Here is a 21,888-nt window from a genome sequence, read left to right as displayed (position 1 = left end):
TTTTATCTTTCATTGACTTTTCTCAAAAAAAAATAAGATCGATCACCTTTAATGTGCTATGTACCTACTAAAATATACTGATAAAAAATATCAGTCATTGGAAAACACAATTCGCAAAGGTAATTCCAGATTCGATGCAAAATTTTCGCTTCTTGTTCGCTAGTTTTTGCCTATTTATGCAGCTACCGTGGGGCGCTTACGTCATGGGCCGGCTTCGTACATATTTGGCCATGTTTTACTGTTGTCAATTGGCTGCTATTTGTGGGCTAAATTTCTCGCTGGCGTCAACACAAAATATTGAAAGTAGGTAATGTAGCGCAGCAGCTCGGATTGAGTTGAGTCATTTTCTTTTTCTTGAGTTGTGAAATCTGCTCGAGTCCATCGGATGGGCAAGTACATAAGTACATATTTACATACAGCCTGCTGCTTGTCTGGCTGCTCTACACATTTTCTCAATTAATAATCTTGAACAAGCAGATGGAGGGAGAGATGTCCGATACATATAGCCCATATATCATTGCCAAGATCATCATCTATTTGGCCTCTCTCTATCTGTTTCTCTCTAGCGACACATTATGTCTGAGCAAAATCCGTTTGGCATTTATTTACTTGACTGTCTGGGCCCCATTTCATTGGAAATTCACTTTTCGCTAAACAATTTCCATAATGCAATAAATTTTTACAAATTGCTCCGTTAATAGAAGATTAAAACATCTCGCGCATCGATCTACTTTATAGGTGAATTCGGACATTTGTTTTGATTTGCTTACGTTAATGCAGCATTTGGAATAAATCGAGCTACATTCATGAATGGAATAATGAATGGGAATGGTCTTGTGAGCCTAAGATCGAATGCGTTCATGATTTTTTGCCTTTTTTGCGGTCGGTTTTGTGGTCTGTGACGTCAGGTGATTATAGAGTGCTTCTCTTCAAGATCTTTTTGAAGAGAATTTTGTAATGTAATTAAATTTTGATTTATGGATTAATGTTTCTTTGAATCATTAATTTAGATTGGAAAATTTCTAGAATCAAAAGTAGCTTTGGACTTTCTTAAACGGAAAATGATTAATAAGCAAGTTGCAAATCTAACGCATGCTAATGAAATATTTTTCAAAATATTCCCCCTGAGAAAAACACTGAATAGTCATTTTTAAGCGGAGAAATCCATTCACCGAAATGGATCCCACTCATCATATCGTTATCCAGTGCAAACAGCTGACTAACCTGGGTGATCGCCAAGGGGCCCCAACTATATAGACGCAGTTCCCGACTGCCTGCCTGTGGGTGGTGCAGCTTTTCATAGCCACCTACACTAACTCACTGCGCCAATATTTACACAACATTGATGGACATGTACGGTATGTTTACCTACTTTGTAGGTGCTTCGGTTTCGGTGCCCCCTTGTTATGTGTTCAAACACCCATACATACCCCCATGTACTAGATCTGGCTTATTTATTTATGTATTATTCTGCCGCTATTTATAACTGGCATACTAATTTGTAATTTGTTTAATGATTCACTTAGCGAACTTTATGAACTGTGGGAACTGGAGTTGTGGTATGGGTCCTATCGTAAACCCTATCTATACACATTGCAATCCATTGCAGCACTTGGCGGCTTGTTGACCCAACTCGTTAGTCGCGATAAGATTGTTTCCAAGAAGTCCATAAAGAATATTAGCTCTGATTTGTGTTTAGCATTGCCCCGATCAATCAGCGTTACCTGTTGTGGGGGAATATAACACAAACCATTTCCATCTATTTTGGCTCTTCATCCTCCGCATGGTGTAAACAATTTCTGGCTGGGATCTCTGCCGCTTTAAATAAACAACGATTTTCAATGGGTTATCCAAAAATTAATTCGCAATTTACTGATGAACATCGCTTTCTGACTTCTCGAATTGTCTCAACAAATTTCGGGGCAAAATTAGTACAGCTTTAGGATTCCCAGACACTTTTCTTATCGATTACATCAAAATTGTTGGTTCTTCTGGTTCGTTTTAAAACCAGTTCTCAGTTCCCTTTTCGGAAAAAAGGTAAAGCCGAGTGAAAACCACAATAATAATTCCCATAATTATAACAATGAACCGCACAGATACAGAAATCCGACCAAAAAAAGAGATATCCAAGTGTCGCCGTCCCCAAAACAACAACAACAAATAAAGCAACCAAGAAGCAGAAAAGGAGGAAAAAAGAAGAGTAAGAGGTAGAAGAATCACAATGTGGTTTGCTTTGAAATACAAACTTTTGTGGTTACAAGTTTTTTTTTCTAGACCACAGCAAAAGTCTGTTTCTTCTGTCTTTCATTCAATGGCAAAGCCAAAGAAGTTGTGACTGCCAAAACAAAAACAGAAAACGGAAAAATAACCAAGAAGAACCAAAGACTGGAGAGATGGATGGATGGATGGATGGAGAAAAAGGTGTGTTGTGTAGGAAATGATACGGATACCAAACGAAATAAAGTCGGAAGAAGTCTTCAGGAAACAGTGGCGTAGGCAGTACTGATTGAGGGGGTTAAATAAGCAAAATACCCTGTTCTATATAAATAATTCTAGTCTTCCCATGCTAAATTTTATGATAAATTCCTCCTGCAGATTTATAAAAGCCCCTGATAAAATTCTGCATCAGCCACTGTTGGCAAAGACAGTTTCAAAGTTTTCTCAGTTTTGTTATGGTTGTTATTATACATTTCTCTTCCTCATTCTTCTCGGTTTGCGGTGGTAAAACTTTAAAAACTTCTTAAGAGCCGGGGAGGGGCCCCCAAAATCAAGTTCCAACCGAGATAACCAAACAGACCTCGCCTCCAATCATATAAATATGACAATGACGGGGCACAAACGACATTTAAATGTGCCCAAAGTAAGTTGGAAAAGTGTTTTAGGCTGGGAAATGTGCCGTTAGTACAGTTTAAGTTCAATTAAAAGCGTCGTCGCCATTTTGCTGCCTCAACTTCAATTTCAATTATGTACGAGGGGAGAACACAAAAAAAAAGAGATGAGGCAGTCGGTCGGTCTTCTGCGTTTCGCTCCAGAAAGGCCCGTAAAAATGTGTCATGGCTGGCAGTTGAACTAAATTACCGTCAACCGAAGCTAACTCGTCTCTCAGTTTTGTTCTACTCGTTAATGCACTGGGAATAATATGAAAAAGTTCTATGAAAATTAAGGAAATATATTTCGGGAACTGATAAGGTCGATCAAGTCCCGACTTTTCTTTACCCAAAAAAAACTAAAACTATATTAACGGTAAATACCGGTAATTACTTCTAACATGAAATTGAACTTTTACTAATATTTTGTATTTAAATTTTTAACTTTTTCATCAAAAAAATTTTAATTTTCGCAAACTTTTAATCTAAATATATTTGAATTTTTTTTTTTTTTTTTTAAATTTTTAGTCTTTTTTTTTGTTCTGTGCACTCAATCACTCGACGTGTCGCACCACCTGATGATGAGTGGCTCGGCCGTAATTTGTTGGCTTCCTGCTGCCGCCTGCAACAAGCCGCTGCACATGCACCGCTTGGCTACACTCCGCTCTACTGCCTCTTCCCTGGATTCCCTATCATTCCATCCCTTCCCTTTTCACGCCCCACCGTTTGGGTTCAATGCGCCACAGGTTCGGACCCACATCAGCCGCATCGAAGAACCCATTATCCTGCCCCTTCTGGCAATGCCGGCACACGAGCCAAAAAAATTGATAAAGCAAATCCATCATTTTTGGCAAATTAAGGTGCCACCCGGTGGCAGACACCACCTGAGGCACCTGTCATTAGCTCCACTAATTACGCCCACCTACTCCATCGTTTGACCAAAGTTGAATGCCTTGAGAAAGAAATCCACGCACGTGCCCCTTAGCATTTCCCACTATGCAAATATATAGATTCGTTATATATAGTTTGCAAGCTGGTTGCGAAAATAAAGTTTTGTTTTATTTGATTTTTCCCCGGTTTATTTAGTTTTAGTTTTGCTTTCCGTCCGCCCATCCACAGCTCTTTTGTAATCCGCACGTAAACCGTTTTACTTTTCCCAGACTTTTATGCGAATTTCATAGTCGCTTTGTTGTTGCTGCCTTTACTTAATGCTTCGCACACGTCAACCTAAAAAAAAAAGCGCGGAAAAAGGTCATTTATATAAAAGAACTTTGCAATGTTTTAATTTTTGGACTTGAAGAAATTATAACTAAGGAACATGCTATTTTCACACATTTTACACAACTAAAGAATATAGTTAAAACGATATCTCCATGAAAAATAAAAATCGAATCACTGTTCCAATCACCTTTGTCTCATTCTCAAATCGATTTCCCCACGAAGAGTTGTGATTTCGCGAGCCATGGCAAAAAGGATGAACCCGTCCTGAAGTCCAAAGTCCAAAGAACCAGGACATGATGCGCAGGTGCGCCGCTCCCTTTTCGGAATCGCATTGCGTTTAACCCTCCGCGTGCGGCCCGTTTCAATTTCAATTTTGTAAATTGAGTTTACATTTCGATTTATTGACACGACCTGACTCGATTGCGACTTCTTTATGCTGCTCCCTGCTCTTTCGAACGCTTCTCTTTCCCGATCCCTGCACTTTGACTGACATTTATTACCATTTGTGTGCCGGCTTCGGTTTCCTGGCGCTTTTGCGATTTATGCAATCGATGGAAGGAACTTTCATTCGGAAGGGAAAATGGCGTCCCAAAAAGTTAAGGGAGGTTTTTACAAAAAAGGATTGAATTAGTTTAGTTGGGGGATTTTTCTTTTAAAAGATTATTTTATAATCCAGCAGATGGTCATTTAAAAAAGATGCTCATTATTTTATGGGGTACTATTTCCTGGTAAATCCCTGCATTATCTTCTTTTTTTGAGACAAGCTCAGGCTGCAATTTGAGCAATTCCATTTAAATTCGGAATCCATCCAGAAATGTGAAATGTCATGCCATTTGAATGTGAAGTCAGGCAACATGGCATGCAGTGAACGTGTTGCAAACAAAAACAGAAACCGAAATGCACATGAAAACTCTGCATTTCGGATCTCTCTCATCTCTCAGCCACGCATCCTAGTGAAAATTTTCCACTTGAGTTTTCTTGCTTTTCCATTTTATTTTTCTTTCTTTTCTCTTCTTTTTGTTTTGCTGCCCATTCATGCATGCCAAAGACTTCTTCCGTTTTGCCCGAAAAAAAAGGAAAATAAGAGCGGCGACATGTGTTTGAGATGAAGTGTAGTTTTCCTGGTGGTTGAAAACAAAAAATCATGAGGGTGAGGATTTTGCTCTTAAACATAATCTCAATTTCCATTTTTCACCTGCCCAAACTAGCCCGCATCCACTTAGCCATCTTTTCCTCTGATTTTTCCTTTTTCCTCCTGCTGTTGCCGCCGCTTATCAGTAGCAATTTGTCTATTATCGGCTGGTTTGGGCTTAGGACTTGTAGGCCAATTTTGCTGCCTTCTTTTCGGCATTTTTTCCTGTCTTTTGCCGTGATAAATGTGCCGAGTCGGTAAATCCGCTCAAGCCTGATTAAGTGAATTATTATGCCAGTCTTCCAGTCTTTCGGTCTTCTACTCGGGATTCTCTGGGTTTCTTCGCATTCGTCATGCATGTGTAGACACACAAGAAGCAGCCGCCACCGTCGACGCATCATCATCATCATCATCGTCATTGTAGTCATTATTGTACTCGGAAAAGGCAGAGCAACAGCCATTGCCATCAAATATTGTTTATGTTTCCAACAAATAGTGCCCGCTCTTTCTAATCAGCCGAGCGAACGCTTGTTGCATTTGTACCTGCTTGACCTGCTTGATGGTGTATCTGCATCTGCAACTGCATCAGCTGCCCCTCCATACATCCATCCCTCCACATATCTGGTGTATCTACTACTGCTCTTGATCCATTTCCATTTCTATGGATTTTGTGCGTGTTGCTCATTACGCTACTCGATGCTTGCCCCTTTTGCCTTTTGAGCACAGTGAGGATTGGAAAATGAAAATGTACTCTCAAAACCTATATAAAATATTTCTAAACTTAATCAGAAATGTTTATTTAAAAAAGTTTTTTAAAACTACTAAATTTCTGTATAAGTCATCCAGACCTAAAGTCCTACAAATTATAGCTTGAAAATATCGAATATTTCCTTAGAAATCATTGATATTATCGAATCATGTCGAATCGATATTGTGAAAATATCGAAAATATCGATAATTTTCAAGCTCTACTAAAAATTCTTATAAAATGTCACATTTTAATATTTCGGTTAAGAATGCAGATTCCTGTTCTTCTTTTTCATATGTTTCCATTTTTTGGAACTCACTGTATCTTTCGGCATTTGCTGCATTTCTCTTTTCTCACTTTGCTGGCTGCTTCATTGAGCTTTGGTTGGCTGCAGTCACGTCAGCATAAACATCAACATCTAAACATCTCGTGGATGAGCGGGGTTCAAATTAATATAACGTTCTGATTCCCTGGAAATGCGAGTACGCGCTGGCAATTGACTGCGATGATGTGGGATAGATTATGGACTTCAATTTAATTGCGAAATTATGCCGAGATGAACATTGCATAATTATCGTACAGCTGGCCAGCGGCTAGTGTAATTTGCAGTTAACTTTGTTAATTGAGGAAATTGAATCACCATATATGTAGATGGGAAGTGTGTTCTTTTTACTAAAAATAAACCAGAGATTTAAATAGTTATGTAATGCATGTAAGACACTCTGCAGACTTCCGCTCGCCGTAAATTAAAAGCTTAATAGAAATTCTATCGAAAATTCCCACTCTAAACAAATGTCATGGGATATCAACAAACCATAGCCAAGGCAAAATATTATTTTAGTTGAAGTCAACAAATGAAACTCACTCTCATCATCAATAGATGAAATTTATGGCTTTTCCGAGGAGGGAGAGCAACTAAAGTAAACAATCAATGGTCCAAGTTTATGGTGTAATTGGCCAAATAACTCCCACAATTTTATTGAGGCGCACAAATATTATTTTTTCTTGTTCGGCATCTGCCTGCCGGCACATTAGGGCAATTTTCATGCCTCAACCAAAATGGTATTGTGGCATGCAGGCACGTCAACTTCTCATTAAGATAAGCGCTTTTGGGCTTTTTGGCTTCCTGGGTTTACATTTCCTTTGGGTTCGGGTTTGGGTTCCTGATGGATCTCTCCTGAAAGGGGCGAAATCAAAGTGCCCCGCCAATTGTCGCATGCAATGCGATGAATTGCATTTTGCATGGAGTCCTGCAGCGCGGGCACCTCTTTAGTCCTTGGTCCTTAGTCCCGGTGGCACACGCCATCTGTCGTCCGGGAACCGAAGCAACTGCCAAGGAGCCCGGTTCCCAAAAAAACCCCCCGCTGCTTTGCCTTTTTTGGTAATAAATTCCAAAACATGCAAAGGCAGTGGCGAATGCAATAAAATAGCAGCGGCTGCAATGGAACCCATTTGCCATTTGCCATTCCCAACTTACCCTAGATTCCTCAACTGCCGCTTTTTTATTTGGCAACTTTCCAGCCGCATTTTTATGTGCTAATTTACTAGAACGACTTGCTGAAATAACCGTTGTAGCTGGTGCCGCCGCTGCTGCCGGCCAACTTTTTGGGCTGGCAAACTCCTACAAACCGACGCCTTGGGCACAAACAATTAAAACGACGACGCCGACGACGCTGGCCGATAAACAAGCCAAGATAAGTCAACGCCGCCTCGACGACCACACAGGTCCCAGGTTTACCAGTTACCAAGTCCCTGTTTTCATTTACCCACTATAGCAAGACTGCAGCATATGCTACACATTTGGCCAGCAGTCTCGTATTTTTTCACGTTTCTGTGTGCTACCAATAAATTTCCGAAATACCTTCTTGCCTTACCTGGCGAGAGCAATTTTTTCATTAGCGCGCTCAGCGTGGCGGGGTAGCTCATTTCTAAGTAGCCATCGCCATCAGAAGAATACAAAATAAGGGGAAGATCTCTTGCTAAGGGCTTGAGTACTTGAAACAATTGCAGCAATTGGAAAATTTCAACAACTTTTTAGGGAACCGCCTTGCTGAAGGCAGAGGGTCGGTGGTCACTTAAGGCGTTTGTGAGTTTATCTGACAGGAATGGGGCAGTTATTTATGGTGGTCCTTAAGGAGACAAGTGGGAGTGTACATTTTTAGGGTCTATTTAGGAAATTAAGGGAAAAGGTAAGCGAGCACTGCCCAAAATTAAGGGAGCTTCTTAAAATAATATGTGGTTCAACATTATAATTAAGAATTTGCAACTCAATAATAAAAAGTCCACATTCTGAATCTCCTTTCTCCTAAAGAACTTGTATATTTTCAAAAGGAATCCCAAACCAAACTTTCGTAATCCCCCAGATCGCCTGGCCAGCTCGTTCCTTCAATTCTTCCCAGTGCCAAGTGTAAAAAAAGAAGAATTCCTATGTGCAACGTTCGCCGAGCTGTTGTTATTGCTGGCTTTTTAGAATTGCATTTTTATTGTCTGCCACTTTGTTGTTACCAATGTTGGCGAGTGGCCGGCCTGCCTGCCTTCCACTTCTTGATCTTGTTCCTCCGTTGTTGGTGTTTTTGTATAAATAAACCATATGGTTAAAAGCGTAGCAGAATAATTCTACGAGCTGCCTGCCTTTTTCTTACTTGGCTGCCCATCGTCAACGCTTCTTGTTTCTCTTGTTCTTGGGTTTACTTCTTTTTGTTCTCTCCTTATTTTTTGTAGAATTTAGCTTGGTGGTTATACCTTCCTTCTAACTGTGTTGGTAGTGTTGTTGTTGTTTTTTTTGTACCGGGCTGGGATGATGGAGTTCTGCTTGAGTGCGTTTGTAAATGTTTTATCAAAATGTCTTGTGCCGTTCGCCCTCTCTTTCTGGCTTTGTGTTACATTTATACGTATACGTAGTATACCTCGCATCGCACGATCATTAACCGCAAAACATTATTGTGGCATGTTCGCTCGCTGGTTCTTCCTCTGCTGCTGCTGTTGCTTCTTACACTGAGAGAAAAATCAACAAAATCGGTTAACTGTAATGCTTGCTCACTTCTGTAATCTGGGGATTTTCCCGATAGAATTCTCTGCATATTTAAACGTGATGATAGGTTTTTTCTAGTTCTTCAAAAATCTAGAGCTTTGAAAATCAAGTTTGTAAGAAAGTCTTAAGATATTTTATGGATAACTAAGGTTTACCATCTCTTGACTTATTAAAAATCAAAAGATTTTAAAATTAATTCAATACAATACTTAGTTCTAATTTTTCTCTGTGATTGTGCCACCTTGTCCCACCTTGGCTCACCTTTTCCTTCCTTTTTGCCCCCCTGGATTTTGTTGTTTGTTCAGCTTGGCTTGGCGATTCTCGGAACTGGGGCCGCAAAATATGTTGCACAACGCGAAATGGCTAAAATTGCAAGGCCTAAATCGCCTTGGTCTCCTAAATCTTTAATCCCCCCTTCCCCAACCACTTGAGTCTCGGGGTGACCTCTCCAATGGCGCCAACTGGGAGGTGGTGCCTATGTCACAGAATATATAGAGACAGCTATATAGATGGTGTTGCCAAGTCAACAATTTCCCAGACAGCCAGCAGACACAAAAAAGGGCAGCATCAATGAAAGCGATGCCGGCAAAAGCGCGCACACAGCTATTGATAGATATACGGATAGAGATACAGATACATCTATAGATATATAGCTATAGAGATGCATAGATACATCCGTATGATGTCGGCTCCCTCTGATTTTCTATTTGGTTTTTTTTTGTTTTTCCTCTCGTCGCTCTTTCAAATCGATCGATTTCATGCGCTGCGACAAGCCGTAAATCACACGCCAGACCGACCGCCTGCAGTATCTATATATCTAGCTATCCACCAGATATATAACCATGTATCTGCGGCCCTTTTCAAAGTTTTTCGCCCCGTTTCAATTCGATTTCATGGCGATTTATTTACGCACTGCAAATCAAAGACGGAGCCAACTAATTACTGAATTAAAAGCCCATTAAACGCGTCCATAAACTTGAAGTTTCTTTTAGAGCTGTGAAAATGCATCTTAATTGTTCGATACCATGAAAATCATTTGGCAGAAAGTGTGTAGAATGGGATTAAAAAGCTGATAGTTGTGGGAAAAAGTAAAGTTTATAAATGCTTCTGCTCAAAAGAAATGTAGTATATATTTTCGCTAGTGGCTAATAACACGCTTCATATCGATTAAATGGACTGCTCCTTAAGAGATTTAATGGCTCTCCGACTGCCCACTTGCAATTGCAACCTGCAGATGCCTGACTTATCTTTCAGATGGACCCATTTAAGCCGAGCACATTCCAGGAACTATAACGTTTAACGAACGAAACGAAGGCAGGGAAGAGTATCATTAAATGCGAGCATCCAACAGCAGGCCATTTAATCACAGACCTCGAAGACCCGGCTTCGCTGGGATATGTTTCAATAAATTCCAGCAAATCAAAACATACAAAACATATTCCGCTCTCCAGGGGGAATTGAGGGGAAGTGGTTGTCGAGTTAAGAATGGGGATCCCAAGATCCCGACTTAAAGACTCAAAGAACTGGGCGCACGCGTAATGGATAATGAATGCGCGAATGCCTCGCGGCGGCATCCACATAAGTCAATGCAACCACGACTCCGCTGCTGGTCAGCGATCTGATTCTGATTCGTATTCCGAATCTGCTGGATGGATGGCAGCCTTGCCCTTAGCACAAAGGAGCTTTACGAGGCAGAGCAAAAAATACTACAACATCGAAACCAGAAGACGTTATGGTTCATAAAGCAAAAACTTAAAGAGAAGGTATTACATGAATGGAAGGTTTATCCAGACTAGAGAGATACTCAGATACCCTTAAAATATTCAGAAAGAATCTATAAGATTTTCATTATTTCGAGATCTTATCAGGAAATTACGTATTATAGTACATTAAATTCTGAAAGAGTGGTAAAAAATCGGTAATATTAAAAATAGCAATTAAATAATGATGAAAGATTTTGTTTTTCATAAAGCAATCTTGCAAGAATGTTTCTATGGCCAAAAATAAACCATACTGCAATCCCGGCCTGTTGCTTGGTCCATTACAAATCTCTTGTTAATTTGTGCATACCTTTTTTTTTTGGTTTTGGGTGGGGGCATAGCAGAAGAGGTACAATATGAATAAGAGCCAAGAGCAGCAACAGCCGCCAAACATTGGAAAAACATCTGCTGTTTCCACTGCCAGTTGATGAACTCGATTCCACTCGCACATTTTGCCGTTTCACTCGCTCCCGTTTAAAACGAGCATGGCTTCTCTCGCTTGCGCGTCTGTTGCGCAGGCGCACAAGTACACGGCACTACAGCAGTACGTAAATGGTCAAAATAATAGGAACATTATTGAAATATATAAAATCTTCAAAATATTTGATGTTTTGATCTTAATTTTTTAAATGTTTAAAATAATTTGAAAATTCTTAGGGTAAAGAACAGATTTAAATACTGAAACTACTAATAAAAGTAACATTTCTGTTAAAAGTATGTAGAGAATATTTAAGGGGCAATGCAAGGATTTAAGCCAGAAGTCTCCTGCATAAACTAATAATTTTCTAATATTTATTCAATCTTTTCTAAGATTCTTATTCAAAATTTTCCAAATTCGGTTTTTAAAATTAATTGTAAAACGGAAAGAATTGAAATGAATAATTATTTTCACCAAGCTGTAGGTACTCACATTAGTACACAAAACGGCTGGCACTTCCACTGTGGCCCTCCGCCTTCTTGGAGGCCCGTTCCCTCCTCGCTCGATCGCCTTCTTCTTTTTTTTTCTGTGAGTCTTGGTAGTCAGTCGTCTTCAATGCTTTTCCATTTATAATTCTCATGCCTCGCTGCAATGCATTTTCACCCCTCCGGTGCTCCGTTGGCCACCATCTCGCTTACTCTCGTTCTGTGTCTTTTTTAATTTGGTTCACAAAATACCTCGCGTTGTTGTTGAAATTCTTTGGCAATCAACCGCTCTCGCTCGCACTCGCAGCGTCTGGCTGAGAAGCCGTCTCTTTCGCACCCGGCTTCTTTTGTCTGGCAGTCGCTCGATTTTTGACAGGTGGTGGAGTTTTGTATTCAATTTCTTCGGGCCTCCGTCTTGAAGCGACTTTTGCTCTTGGTTTTTTTTTTGGGTTCGAGTTTGAGTTTGAATTTGAGTTCGAGTTCGAGTCTGGGTTTTATGTTTGGGTTCCCCTGGTTATTCCGATTTTTTTGGGCTGTATTTTTGCCTATTCATAAAAATGAAAATAAGTTCAGACAGCAGCAGGAGCAAAGGAGCAGACAAAAGATTGCCAGACATATGGAGAAGAAGCTGGCTGTAAGGAAGCTGGGACGAGGATGCTGATGATGCTTCAGTTCAATGCACTTTATGAAATTAGTTTTCGCTTTGGTACTAATTGGATTCTTCTCTCTTCTCTTCCAGGATGCGGCTGTAGGAGAGGCTACTTGTGACCAGGAGGCATTCGAGATCGAAGGAACCCACATAGCATAGAAGTGGTCATGTCGCAGCAAGTGTTCTCGGCGCATCCAGCGCTGGCGGTGGAGCAGCTGCAGCAGGCGGAACAGGAGGAGAACAACAACCCGAGTAGCAGTAGTAATCATTACCAGCAGCAGCAGCGATCGGCGGCGGCACAGAGCAGGCGGCATGCCAAGGCCACGCCCAAGAAGTTCACGCTGAGCAGGAGCTGTGCCGGCGGATCGGGAACCCTGAGCGGAGTCCACCAGCAGCAAGTCACAGCGCCCAGTTCATCACAACCCGCCATCAGTCCGGAGTCCAGGAAAACCCTGCCGGTGCGAACAAATTACGCGGCGGTGGACGATGACGACGACATCGAGTGCGAGGATGTGGATGAGGTGAACTTTGGCCAGCAGCAGAAGGAGAAGGAGACAACCGGCAGCCGGCAACCAACCAAAGACTGTGGCACCGATGAGACGGATCATGTGCAGCTGCGCCACAAAAACGCCACATCGACGACGACAACGAGTAGGCATCATCACCAAGACGGAGGAGGTGGTGACCAGAGTGATCTGAGCAGCGTGATCAGCTCGCCGTCGGTTAGCACAGTCTCCTCGCCCCTTTCCACGCCCACCCGGTTGCCACAGGCGCTGCAGCAGCAGCTGCACTGTTGCCAGAAATCCAGTGGAATGGAATCCCGGGCGAGAACGTCGCCCCAACAAATCCAGCATCCGCACAGGCAACACCACCACCAGCAGCAGCAGCACCATCATCACCACCATCATCATCATCTCACGGCAGCGGGTTGTGCGGGGGGAGGAGGAGGAGGAGGTGGTGGATCCTCTGGAGGATCCGCATCCTGCAAGGCCAAGAAGCTCGATCCTCGACTGAATCCCTCACCCTATCGCCAGCTATTGCCCATCGCACTGTGCCTGCTCTCCTTCGCGACTGTTTTCGCCACATTAATAGTTTACATGGATACGACAGGTGAGTCCACAGACATATATCCTCTATCCTGTCCAGTGTTTACTTATTTAAATTTGATATCTTTGGCATATGTCATCTGTTTTTAGTTTTTTTTTCTGCTTCGGTTCTTTGCCCGAAACCCAAATACAATTTTTTCCACCGGATGTAGGCTGTGTTTGCCTTGGCTGAAGATCCATTCCCTCTTTTTTTTTGGGTTTTGTTTTTGTTTTAGAAAAGGTTGTCCTTTCCCGGTAATGGGCACACTTTTAAGATTAGTTTACGCGTCATCTAAACTGGCCGTCAGCGCATCTTTTGTCATAGATCGCTTCTCTTTTTTCCCCCTGAAGTTTATTTAAGGTCTGCATTTTTCTTCTTTTTTTTTTTTGCCAATATCTTTTTGGCGTGGGCGTGTTTGCTGCGTTGGTTGGCGCAGTGGCGCTTCCTGTCAGCAATCGCTTGGCAACAGGCAATATCGCAGCTGTCGCTGCTGTTTAAAATGCTTTGCTGTGTTGTCATTGCCCCAAAACGTTGCCATCGATGAGGCAGCCCAGACACGTGCTGCTTGCCCCCGGTTACTCCTTCGCGTTTCAAAGACAGCCGCTCCAACGTCAAAGGAATATCTAATTGCTAGTTGACTAACTAGAAGAGTTTAAATAGTTGTTTGGTAACAAGAGAAAAATTATTGTGGCTTCTTAAGAATTATAATAAAATTTGTAGAGAGAAAAGTGTAAATCATTCTAAAAAACACATTTAAAATAATCTAAACAAAGATATATCTACAAAAATCTAGTTATCGATGAAGTAGGAAGAATTATTATTAAAAAATTCTTAAAAGTAAAATATAATTAAATTTAGATATATGGAATTGCGCATTCCTCAACCATCCATTCGATAAGGAAATCATTTTGCAAATATTTCTCTATGATAAGGCAGCAGTTGATTTGCAAGAATCACTGGGTTTATACTATAAGCTCTATCGTTTCCACACAGCCTTCCCTTGAATAATGGCATATCGCAAACCTTGTGACTTATCAAGATTCGAGAGATGACGCATTCCCAGCATTCTAGCTTAGTTAGCTTGGCCATCTATCCGCATTATTGTCCAGATCGCGGACAGCTGTCGGATGAGGCAATTTCTTTTAATTCGCTAAAATATTCTGTTGTCGCCGAGACCAAATTACAGCCCCGTCGAATGGAGAATGCCTGTCTGTAAAAATTTCGTTGCGATCTCGTCGAGCTAGACTAGTACGAAAGTACAAAATAAATTTGCTTAATTTGGATTGCCTGGCGCTCAATGAAAGCGGAAAGCATTTTACATGCGAAATTGTTTTGCATATGATGTGAGCTCGCTGTCGACGGATCGCCAACGCTGGCGCCGGAGTATTATTGAGTGATTCATATGGCCCACAGAGTGACTAAGGGCTACTAAGAGTAAACACCACAGACCAGACCCCAAAAAATCAATGTCAGTCCATTGTTGTTGCAGTTTGTTAAAATCAACATCCACACTTCTAGAGGGACATTTTAAAATTCCACTCGGGTGTTGGCAATTTTCGCTTTGACGTTGATTTTTTGCCCCCTTGAGTTGCTTCCTTTGGGCTAACGACAGACTACTTCTTCCGTAGCGCCAACTTCTTCCTATATTGTTTTCTTTTTTCTTATCGATGTCTTTAGAATTTTATGCAAATTCTTTAGGAAATTGGATTTGAACAGCGTTGTTTTCCAGCTGATTAAGCACGTGAGCTAATGAGATTGGAAGAATGAAAGTTCTTGGGATTAGTCATTTCTGTTTGTTATTTTTAATCTCTGATGAAATTGTGAGGAATATTCGAAAAGTTTGTTAAAATGGTGAAACCAATAAAAAATTTTACTGATTCTAGAAGTGAATAATCTTTAAATTCTACTGGGAACTTTGTTTTCAAATTGGTTTATTAAATGTCAAAAAATATATATTAAATTCATGACTTGACTTCTTTACTTATCCAATTATTTTCCTTTCGTGGTTTATTGGCATTAAAAACTGTATAAAATCGAAACGATGATTGCTGCTGATTTCTTGCTATAAATTCGTAATTTCATGCACTCAGTTAAGTGCTCGAAGGGGGTTATAATTCAACATCTTATTGGCTGTAATATCCGACTCTTTTGTTTTTTCGTCGCCACGTCGACTAGACTTGGGTCTCTTTTTGATTCGATGAGGATGAGGAAGGTCTTATATGATATCTCCAAGTTTCCAACTTGGGCGTGTCACTTGTCGGCTGACGTTGCTGCTGCTGCCGCTGGACAGTCCCATTTTTATGGCTCATTGATGGCTCTATTAGGTTTATACGAGCGAACGGATTCATAAACAAAAATAATCATAAATTAGGCATTCCTTCTTCTGCCCATTCTGCTTCGTATTCTTCTTATACCCCCAATACAAAAGCAGAGTGGATATAAATTTAACACGTTCCGTGCGGAGGAACAAAGGTTGAGGTTGAAAAGTTGAAGCTTGGTGCCAGCTCGAAATTTCCTCAAATCATGCACTTGACAGAACCAAAGCGAACCCGAAATGCGCTTATTAAAGTGACAAATTTTTTCTCTTTCGGTGGCATTTGGAATGTGTGTCGAACTCCCTCCCTCCTCTCCCCCTGAATTTCCCAAGCTGATAAACCTCTGACCATGACTTTCCAGAACCCAAATACCAAATGCCAACTCTCACACTCGCTTTTTTCTGCTTGCCTACGCTCTTCTTGTTACAAATTCAGCCTCGGCCGCATTTTGTTTCCATATTTCTTTACTTCTTGGGCACTTCTCATGACCAAATGATAGTGGTGATGATGGTCCCCCACAATCCAATCCCTTGATTTGTTGTAACAGTCACGTTCCAGTCTTGATTGTTGCAATGACTGAGTTTTTTTCTCTAGGGAGAGATTCCGAATCGGAAATTGCATTTGATGTTTGGCGGCATTTTGTAATCGGTGTATGTGATCCTTTGGCTGGGAAAATGTATTTCGGAAAGGTTAGGAAAGATTCTAGAAATCATCAGAAATAATAAACACAAAGAGCTAATTATAGAGCTACTATTAAATAACTATAATTAAATGTGGGTACAAAAATTAGAATGTTTATCCACTTGGAAAGTTGGTCAATGATTTTGCATAAAAAGAAACCATTAGTTATAATTTAAAATAATTGCAATCATGTCGAGAACTAATTGATAGTTTTATTAAATTACTAGAGTTCGGTTTTAGTTTATCATATTTATAAGGGGAGGTTATCGAACTCTTATTTTACTGCTGCTATTTACCGTTTAAAAGTTTAACGATATTTTGCTTTTTGACAAAACGGCTTAAAAAGTTATTTCATTTTAAGAACTGGTTTTACCAATATAGTGAGCTGAATTAAGGGATATAAAAAAATAAACAAATTCCATCCACTCATTTCCATTTCTATCGACTGTCGAACACATGTCCAACATCAATAATATGTCTTTCCCTCCAATATCCGTCACCCAATTTGGTTTATTTCACCCTCGGATTGCATTGATTTGTGCCATAATCCAAACATAGCCTACTTATTGACGCCATGCCATGTGATTACTTAGTCATCGATTAGCTGGCTTTCACTGTTTCACCGTTCACTTTTAACTGATTGGTAACTGGTAACTACTGTTGCCATCTTCACACGCCATGCCGCGCCTTCGGGCGACGTTGCCGCATTTCACTTGTTGTTGACATGGCTCGTGGCTCTCTTCAAAAAAATAAAAAGGGGGAGTGTGCAGGTGGCCAGGTGCAGTGTCATTAGCCTCACCTTTGACAGTAGTTGGTAGCACTTCACATCGTATTAGTCCATTTGTGGAGTTAATAGTAGTAGAAGTAGAAAAATATCTAGTTATAAAAATAGTATTATACTATAATAGAGTATTGTCATACCCCGTTTTTTCCCAGTGCATTTCCATCATGTTTGCCATCCCTATCGAACACGCCCCCAAAGGTCAAAGCATTAATCATGTTAAGAAGGCATTATCTTCACACTTGCGGTGATTACACGATGTCGTCGTCACTGTCACTGTCGTCTGGCCTCCATTGGTGACAATTTGCAAATTGCAACTTTAATTGAAATTTACAACTTGAACTCCATTGCACACACACATACTATCACTACCACTAATGACTTAATTCCCGTTAAGCACGCAGTCGGTCTATAGGGAGGTTTCCAACGGTAGAGGGGTCTTGACAAGTACCTCTTTGGTCTGACTACTTCTAAGCAGTTTTAACTAATCTGGATTGTATTTAGACTAACTAACAAAAATCCTAGTAAGAAGTTACATTTTTAAACTTTTATTTTTATTTAAACTGAAATATTATTAGAAGATTTATTAAACTTATAGAATGATAGAGGGATAGTATAATATTATCATAACTTATTTCGATTAAATACAGACTGCTAGATTTTAAGCTATTTTTTCTGTGTATACTATATAGTAACCTCCCCTGCTAGCCACCGGATGTCATTCAGGGAATACTCCTCCCTCTCCCGGCTTAGTTTGCCTTGTGATTCATAATTTTCGTGTGCAGTTGCCAACATTGTTGCATGGCCCCCAAACCGGTGGAAAATCCACCCCCGCAGCGTTGAAATCGCCGACGTCGTCGTCGTCTGGACTGCGTGACATGGTCTGCGGTTCGTCGCTGTGGTGCAAGTGGTTCGTTCGCGTGGCTTCGGCGGAGATGATCAGCCATCAGAGGCCGTCGTCTATCGGCTACGTCAAAAGCGCAGCGAGTGCTCAATTTGAAAAGCAAAGCTCAAATGGCATTATCACAGCATGCGCCACAGCGGACTCACGATGACTATATGGAACTGGAACCACTTCTTGTACTTATTGCCTTCCTTTCTTGCTTTCTTTCCTTAGTGGCTATACCACACCCGCATGTGGGTTTAGGGTTTTGCAACCCTCCCTGCTTTCATTGCTTTGCATTGCAATTGCGCAATTTCTTAGGCGTCGTGTGGGTTCTCCTTGGGAAATGGCCCAGCGATAAGGTTAATAAGAAAAACAACAACAGCGGGGAGCTGAACTGAGTTGAGCTGAAAAACTGCCCTCATGTGTGTGCTTTATCGGGATTTCGTTGAGAGATATTTCAATCAGGGTTGATAAATGGTCGAGAAGGGTACGTTTAACACATTAAAACGGGGTCATTTATTATGTTAAAGGTTTCTTGGCACGTTTCAATGGGGTCATATATCATCTAGAGTGTTACATGGCCATATATCAGTTCCTAAATGAGATATTCATTTATGGTTTAAACTTTTTTGTAGGTATATGGAATATTTGAATTAATTTTTAATTCCCGTAGTGTGTTACTTGCATGTTTTGCCTTCTTGATTGCACTTTTTCCGCGTTTCTCCGCCCACTTAATGCATTTCACACCTGATCACGTGATGCAGAAGTTTGCCCTGCAGCGGCTTTTTTCCATTTCGCCACAGTTAAATGGGCTTTTGCGGGCGGTGATTAAGATCCGACCCACTTAGATTAGGCCCACTCTTGGACTCATTTGCTAAATAAATCAGAGCTTGCGTTGCCACATGCAAGACATGTAGGAACATTCGTCGTTATCAACATGGAAACAGGCCATTTTGAATAGCGCCGAACAAGCAATTACAACCGATTCCAACCGAATCGTTGCACAAATCAATAACTGAACTACTAGGCGATGTGGCAATAGGACATGCGGATAGGAACACAGGGCGGGCACGCAATTCCAGATCCCGATTTCAGGCCGCGGATATGTATTACACAACAAGGGTAACATTGCCCGACGACAGCCACGTCGCAGTGCCCTCAAAAAAGGGAAAAACAAAGACAAACTAACTTGGACTATGAAGTTTGTCGTACTTCTATAGACATGCACTTAAAATAAAGGGGCTTAGAATATTAGAAATGTAACTATGTAACTTATGTAAAAGTTAAAGGATTTAGTATTTAATATTGTTGAATATAAATTAATCTAAAGAAAAAACCATTACTTTAAGTAATTGTTTTAATTAGCATTTACAAAATATATATTTGTAATATTTTCTTTCTTCATTTTTAAAATATATTTTTTTAGTATTTTATACTTTAAATACTTGCAAATCGTTTAATCCTGTTAGTTACTGATGTACAATTTTTTTTGAGAAGTGTAAATTTTTTTATTATTTTTTTTTTAATAAACTTTTAGCCGCAATTGAAAATGCATAAAAGTTGTGGGTCTTACTTGTGCCTTTCTCCCTCTTTCTGTGTTTTTATTTGCCTGCCTTTGTTGAATTATTGAAAAGGGCGTGCACTGGCAGGGCAAGTCCTTCTTGAGCTACCCCTGAATACCCCTGAATAATCTGAATAAACCGCCGCCGCCTGAGGACGACGAGCAACCAGGCAACTTAAAGTTTGCCGCCGCTTAACCGCAATTAAACGTTGCTCCTCGATTCCTTCTGGGTAATGTTGTCCGCCGCCATTGAATATAATTTTCGGGACCGTCCTGCCCTGTCATTTGTCTTGCCCACCCTGAACGGAACCACGACGACGACGAAAACGACGACGACCCCTTGTGCAAATTAGAAATGTCAGCTTTTGACACCGAAATTGCTGCGCCCGAGGGCAGATTTTTTTCCCATTCTTTTCTTTCATTTCCATTTTCGGTTTTTATACATCGGATTTACATGTGTTCGCATTTAACGGTTTAAGGCGGCTTTTATTTTTATTGCACATCTGTCGGGGGTATAGGATCGTAATTGGAAGGAGGATATATATTGTATGCTGGTAGACAAATGATCAAATAATTCATTTGACTTCTAATCGCTACGGGGTAATGCGAGACCCTACATCAATCGGCTATCAGATTTCCACAACTAATGGCCGCATAAATTTCCCCCAACCGGGCACTTTCCCTGCCACAAGATCGGCTTTTGGTGTTAATTAGTGCAGGTTTTCACTCGAGGCCTTTGGGGCGTCTCGTCTGGGAAATTACAGAAAAATGTCTCCTCTCCTCTCCTATTCGTTCAGCTAAATTATAGTGGTTTGTCTAAATGGCCGGCAACTGTTTTTGTACAGGCTTTTTCAGCCTGTGTCTATCTGTTCGTATATGCATTATAATAAACTTTATGGCCATTTTGTGACCGAAACATAAAAATTTTAGCTCAAAATTTGCATGGCACATTTGCGTTGAATGGGCGGCGAAAAAAAAATAAAATATAAAAATATATATATTTGTATAACGACTTGGTTTTGGGTGAGGCGGCTGGGCCATAACGATGTGAATTCGTCTGACGAACCGGAGCGACAAATGATGACGTATAAGTTATAAGTAGCCTAAATGGAAGATCGATTTGGCGAGATGTTTGCCACGCTTTCCCGCCCACGTCACATTTCTTTTTGTCAAATTTATTTAAATTATTTGAGGTCATAATTTAAGTTTTCAAAGGTTCTAGGAAATTTGTATGAAAATGGAATGGCCTGATTTTTATTCGGAATTTGGGATTTATTTTGTTATATTTGAATAGACTTTTAGTTTAGTTTTTCGTTACGGCTTTCACTTTGAAGTTTTTCTAGAAGTTCCTAACTCCTGAAAGTCCAAAAATGTAATCATCAAACCTTGGCCTTTTGGCAACTTAAACCTTTCCAAAGTTGCCAGCAATTGTTGCAAGTACATTTGATATATTTTAATTTCTTTCGGCTTTTACGATTTGTTTCGCCGGAGGCCAGGCCATGTTAAAACGAAACAAAAAGTGGAAATTGGCACAAGGAAAGTGTGAAAAGCAAATAAAACCCAAGTGTGTCTGAATGTACTAAACGACTGAGCGGGGAGTGTGGCGACTGAAACAAAACTACGGCAAATCGTTGGCTTTTTGTGGCTAAGGTTTATGGACAGGTTGGGCCGGCTTGGCTTGGCGGGGAAAAATCGGTGAGGATGAGGAGAGGGGATGGCGATGGCGATGGCGATGGGGTCATGTGCTAAATATCAAAGGCCGTGCGCTCATTATACTTTATGGGCCGGCAAAGCGGCCAAAAAAAAATAGAGCCGCTTTTCAAGGCGAGGTCATCGTAACAGCCAAGCGGCTGTTTCCTTCTTCCGACCTTCAATGGGGTCTTCTCTTCCTCTATTTCTTACTATTACCTAAACATTTTTTGGCATTTTGCCTAAAAATTTCCCTAAAAACTTTATGACTTAAGTTTTACTACTTATTTATTAGAATCCGTTCTTTAAAATGAATTTTATCCTGTTATCTTATTGAAAACCTACTTTAGAGAGTTTAGTATTTGTTATATCTAACTGATTTTGAGGTCCTTTTGGTTACGTTTCTTAGCAGATAGTATTCAACATTACCGCCTTTAAAGCGCTCTCAATTGGCAATGCAAATGTGGTCAATGCGCTCCAATTGGCAGCGAAGCGTGGCAGAGCTTCAGCCACACACGCCATGCGTCCAGTGGTGCAACAACTTTTAATTAAATTCAATTACCGCCACCACACTAAAA

General features: G+C 40.6%; 1 protein-coding gene across 1 annotated transcript in view; it reads left to right on the top strand.

The window, feature by feature from the left end:
- The window catches only part of S (EGF receptor activation regulator Star), a 29,335-nt gene that overhangs the window by 4,393 nt on the left and 3,054 nt on the right, over positions 1 to 21,888 (top strand). Inside the window, exon 2 of the mRNA XM_017142267.3 lies at positions 12,402 to 13,421. Coding sequence (XP_016997756.2) covers positions 12,479 to 13,421 — 943 coding nt within the window. The 5' untranslated portion in view covers positions 12,402 to 12,478. The remainder of the gene's footprint in view (positions 1 to 12,401; positions 13,422 to 21,888) is intronic.

The sequence above is a fragment of the Drosophila takahashii genome, chromosome 2L, assembly GCF_030179915.1.
Source record: "Drosophila takahashii strain IR98-3 E-12201 chromosome 2L, DtakHiC1v2, whole genome shotgun sequence".
Lineage (NCBI taxonomy): Eukaryota > Metazoa > Arthropoda > Insecta > Diptera > Drosophilidae > Drosophila > Drosophila takahashii.
Note: the sequence above shows the minus strand (reverse complement) of the source record. Positions and strands in the feature narration are given on the sequence as shown.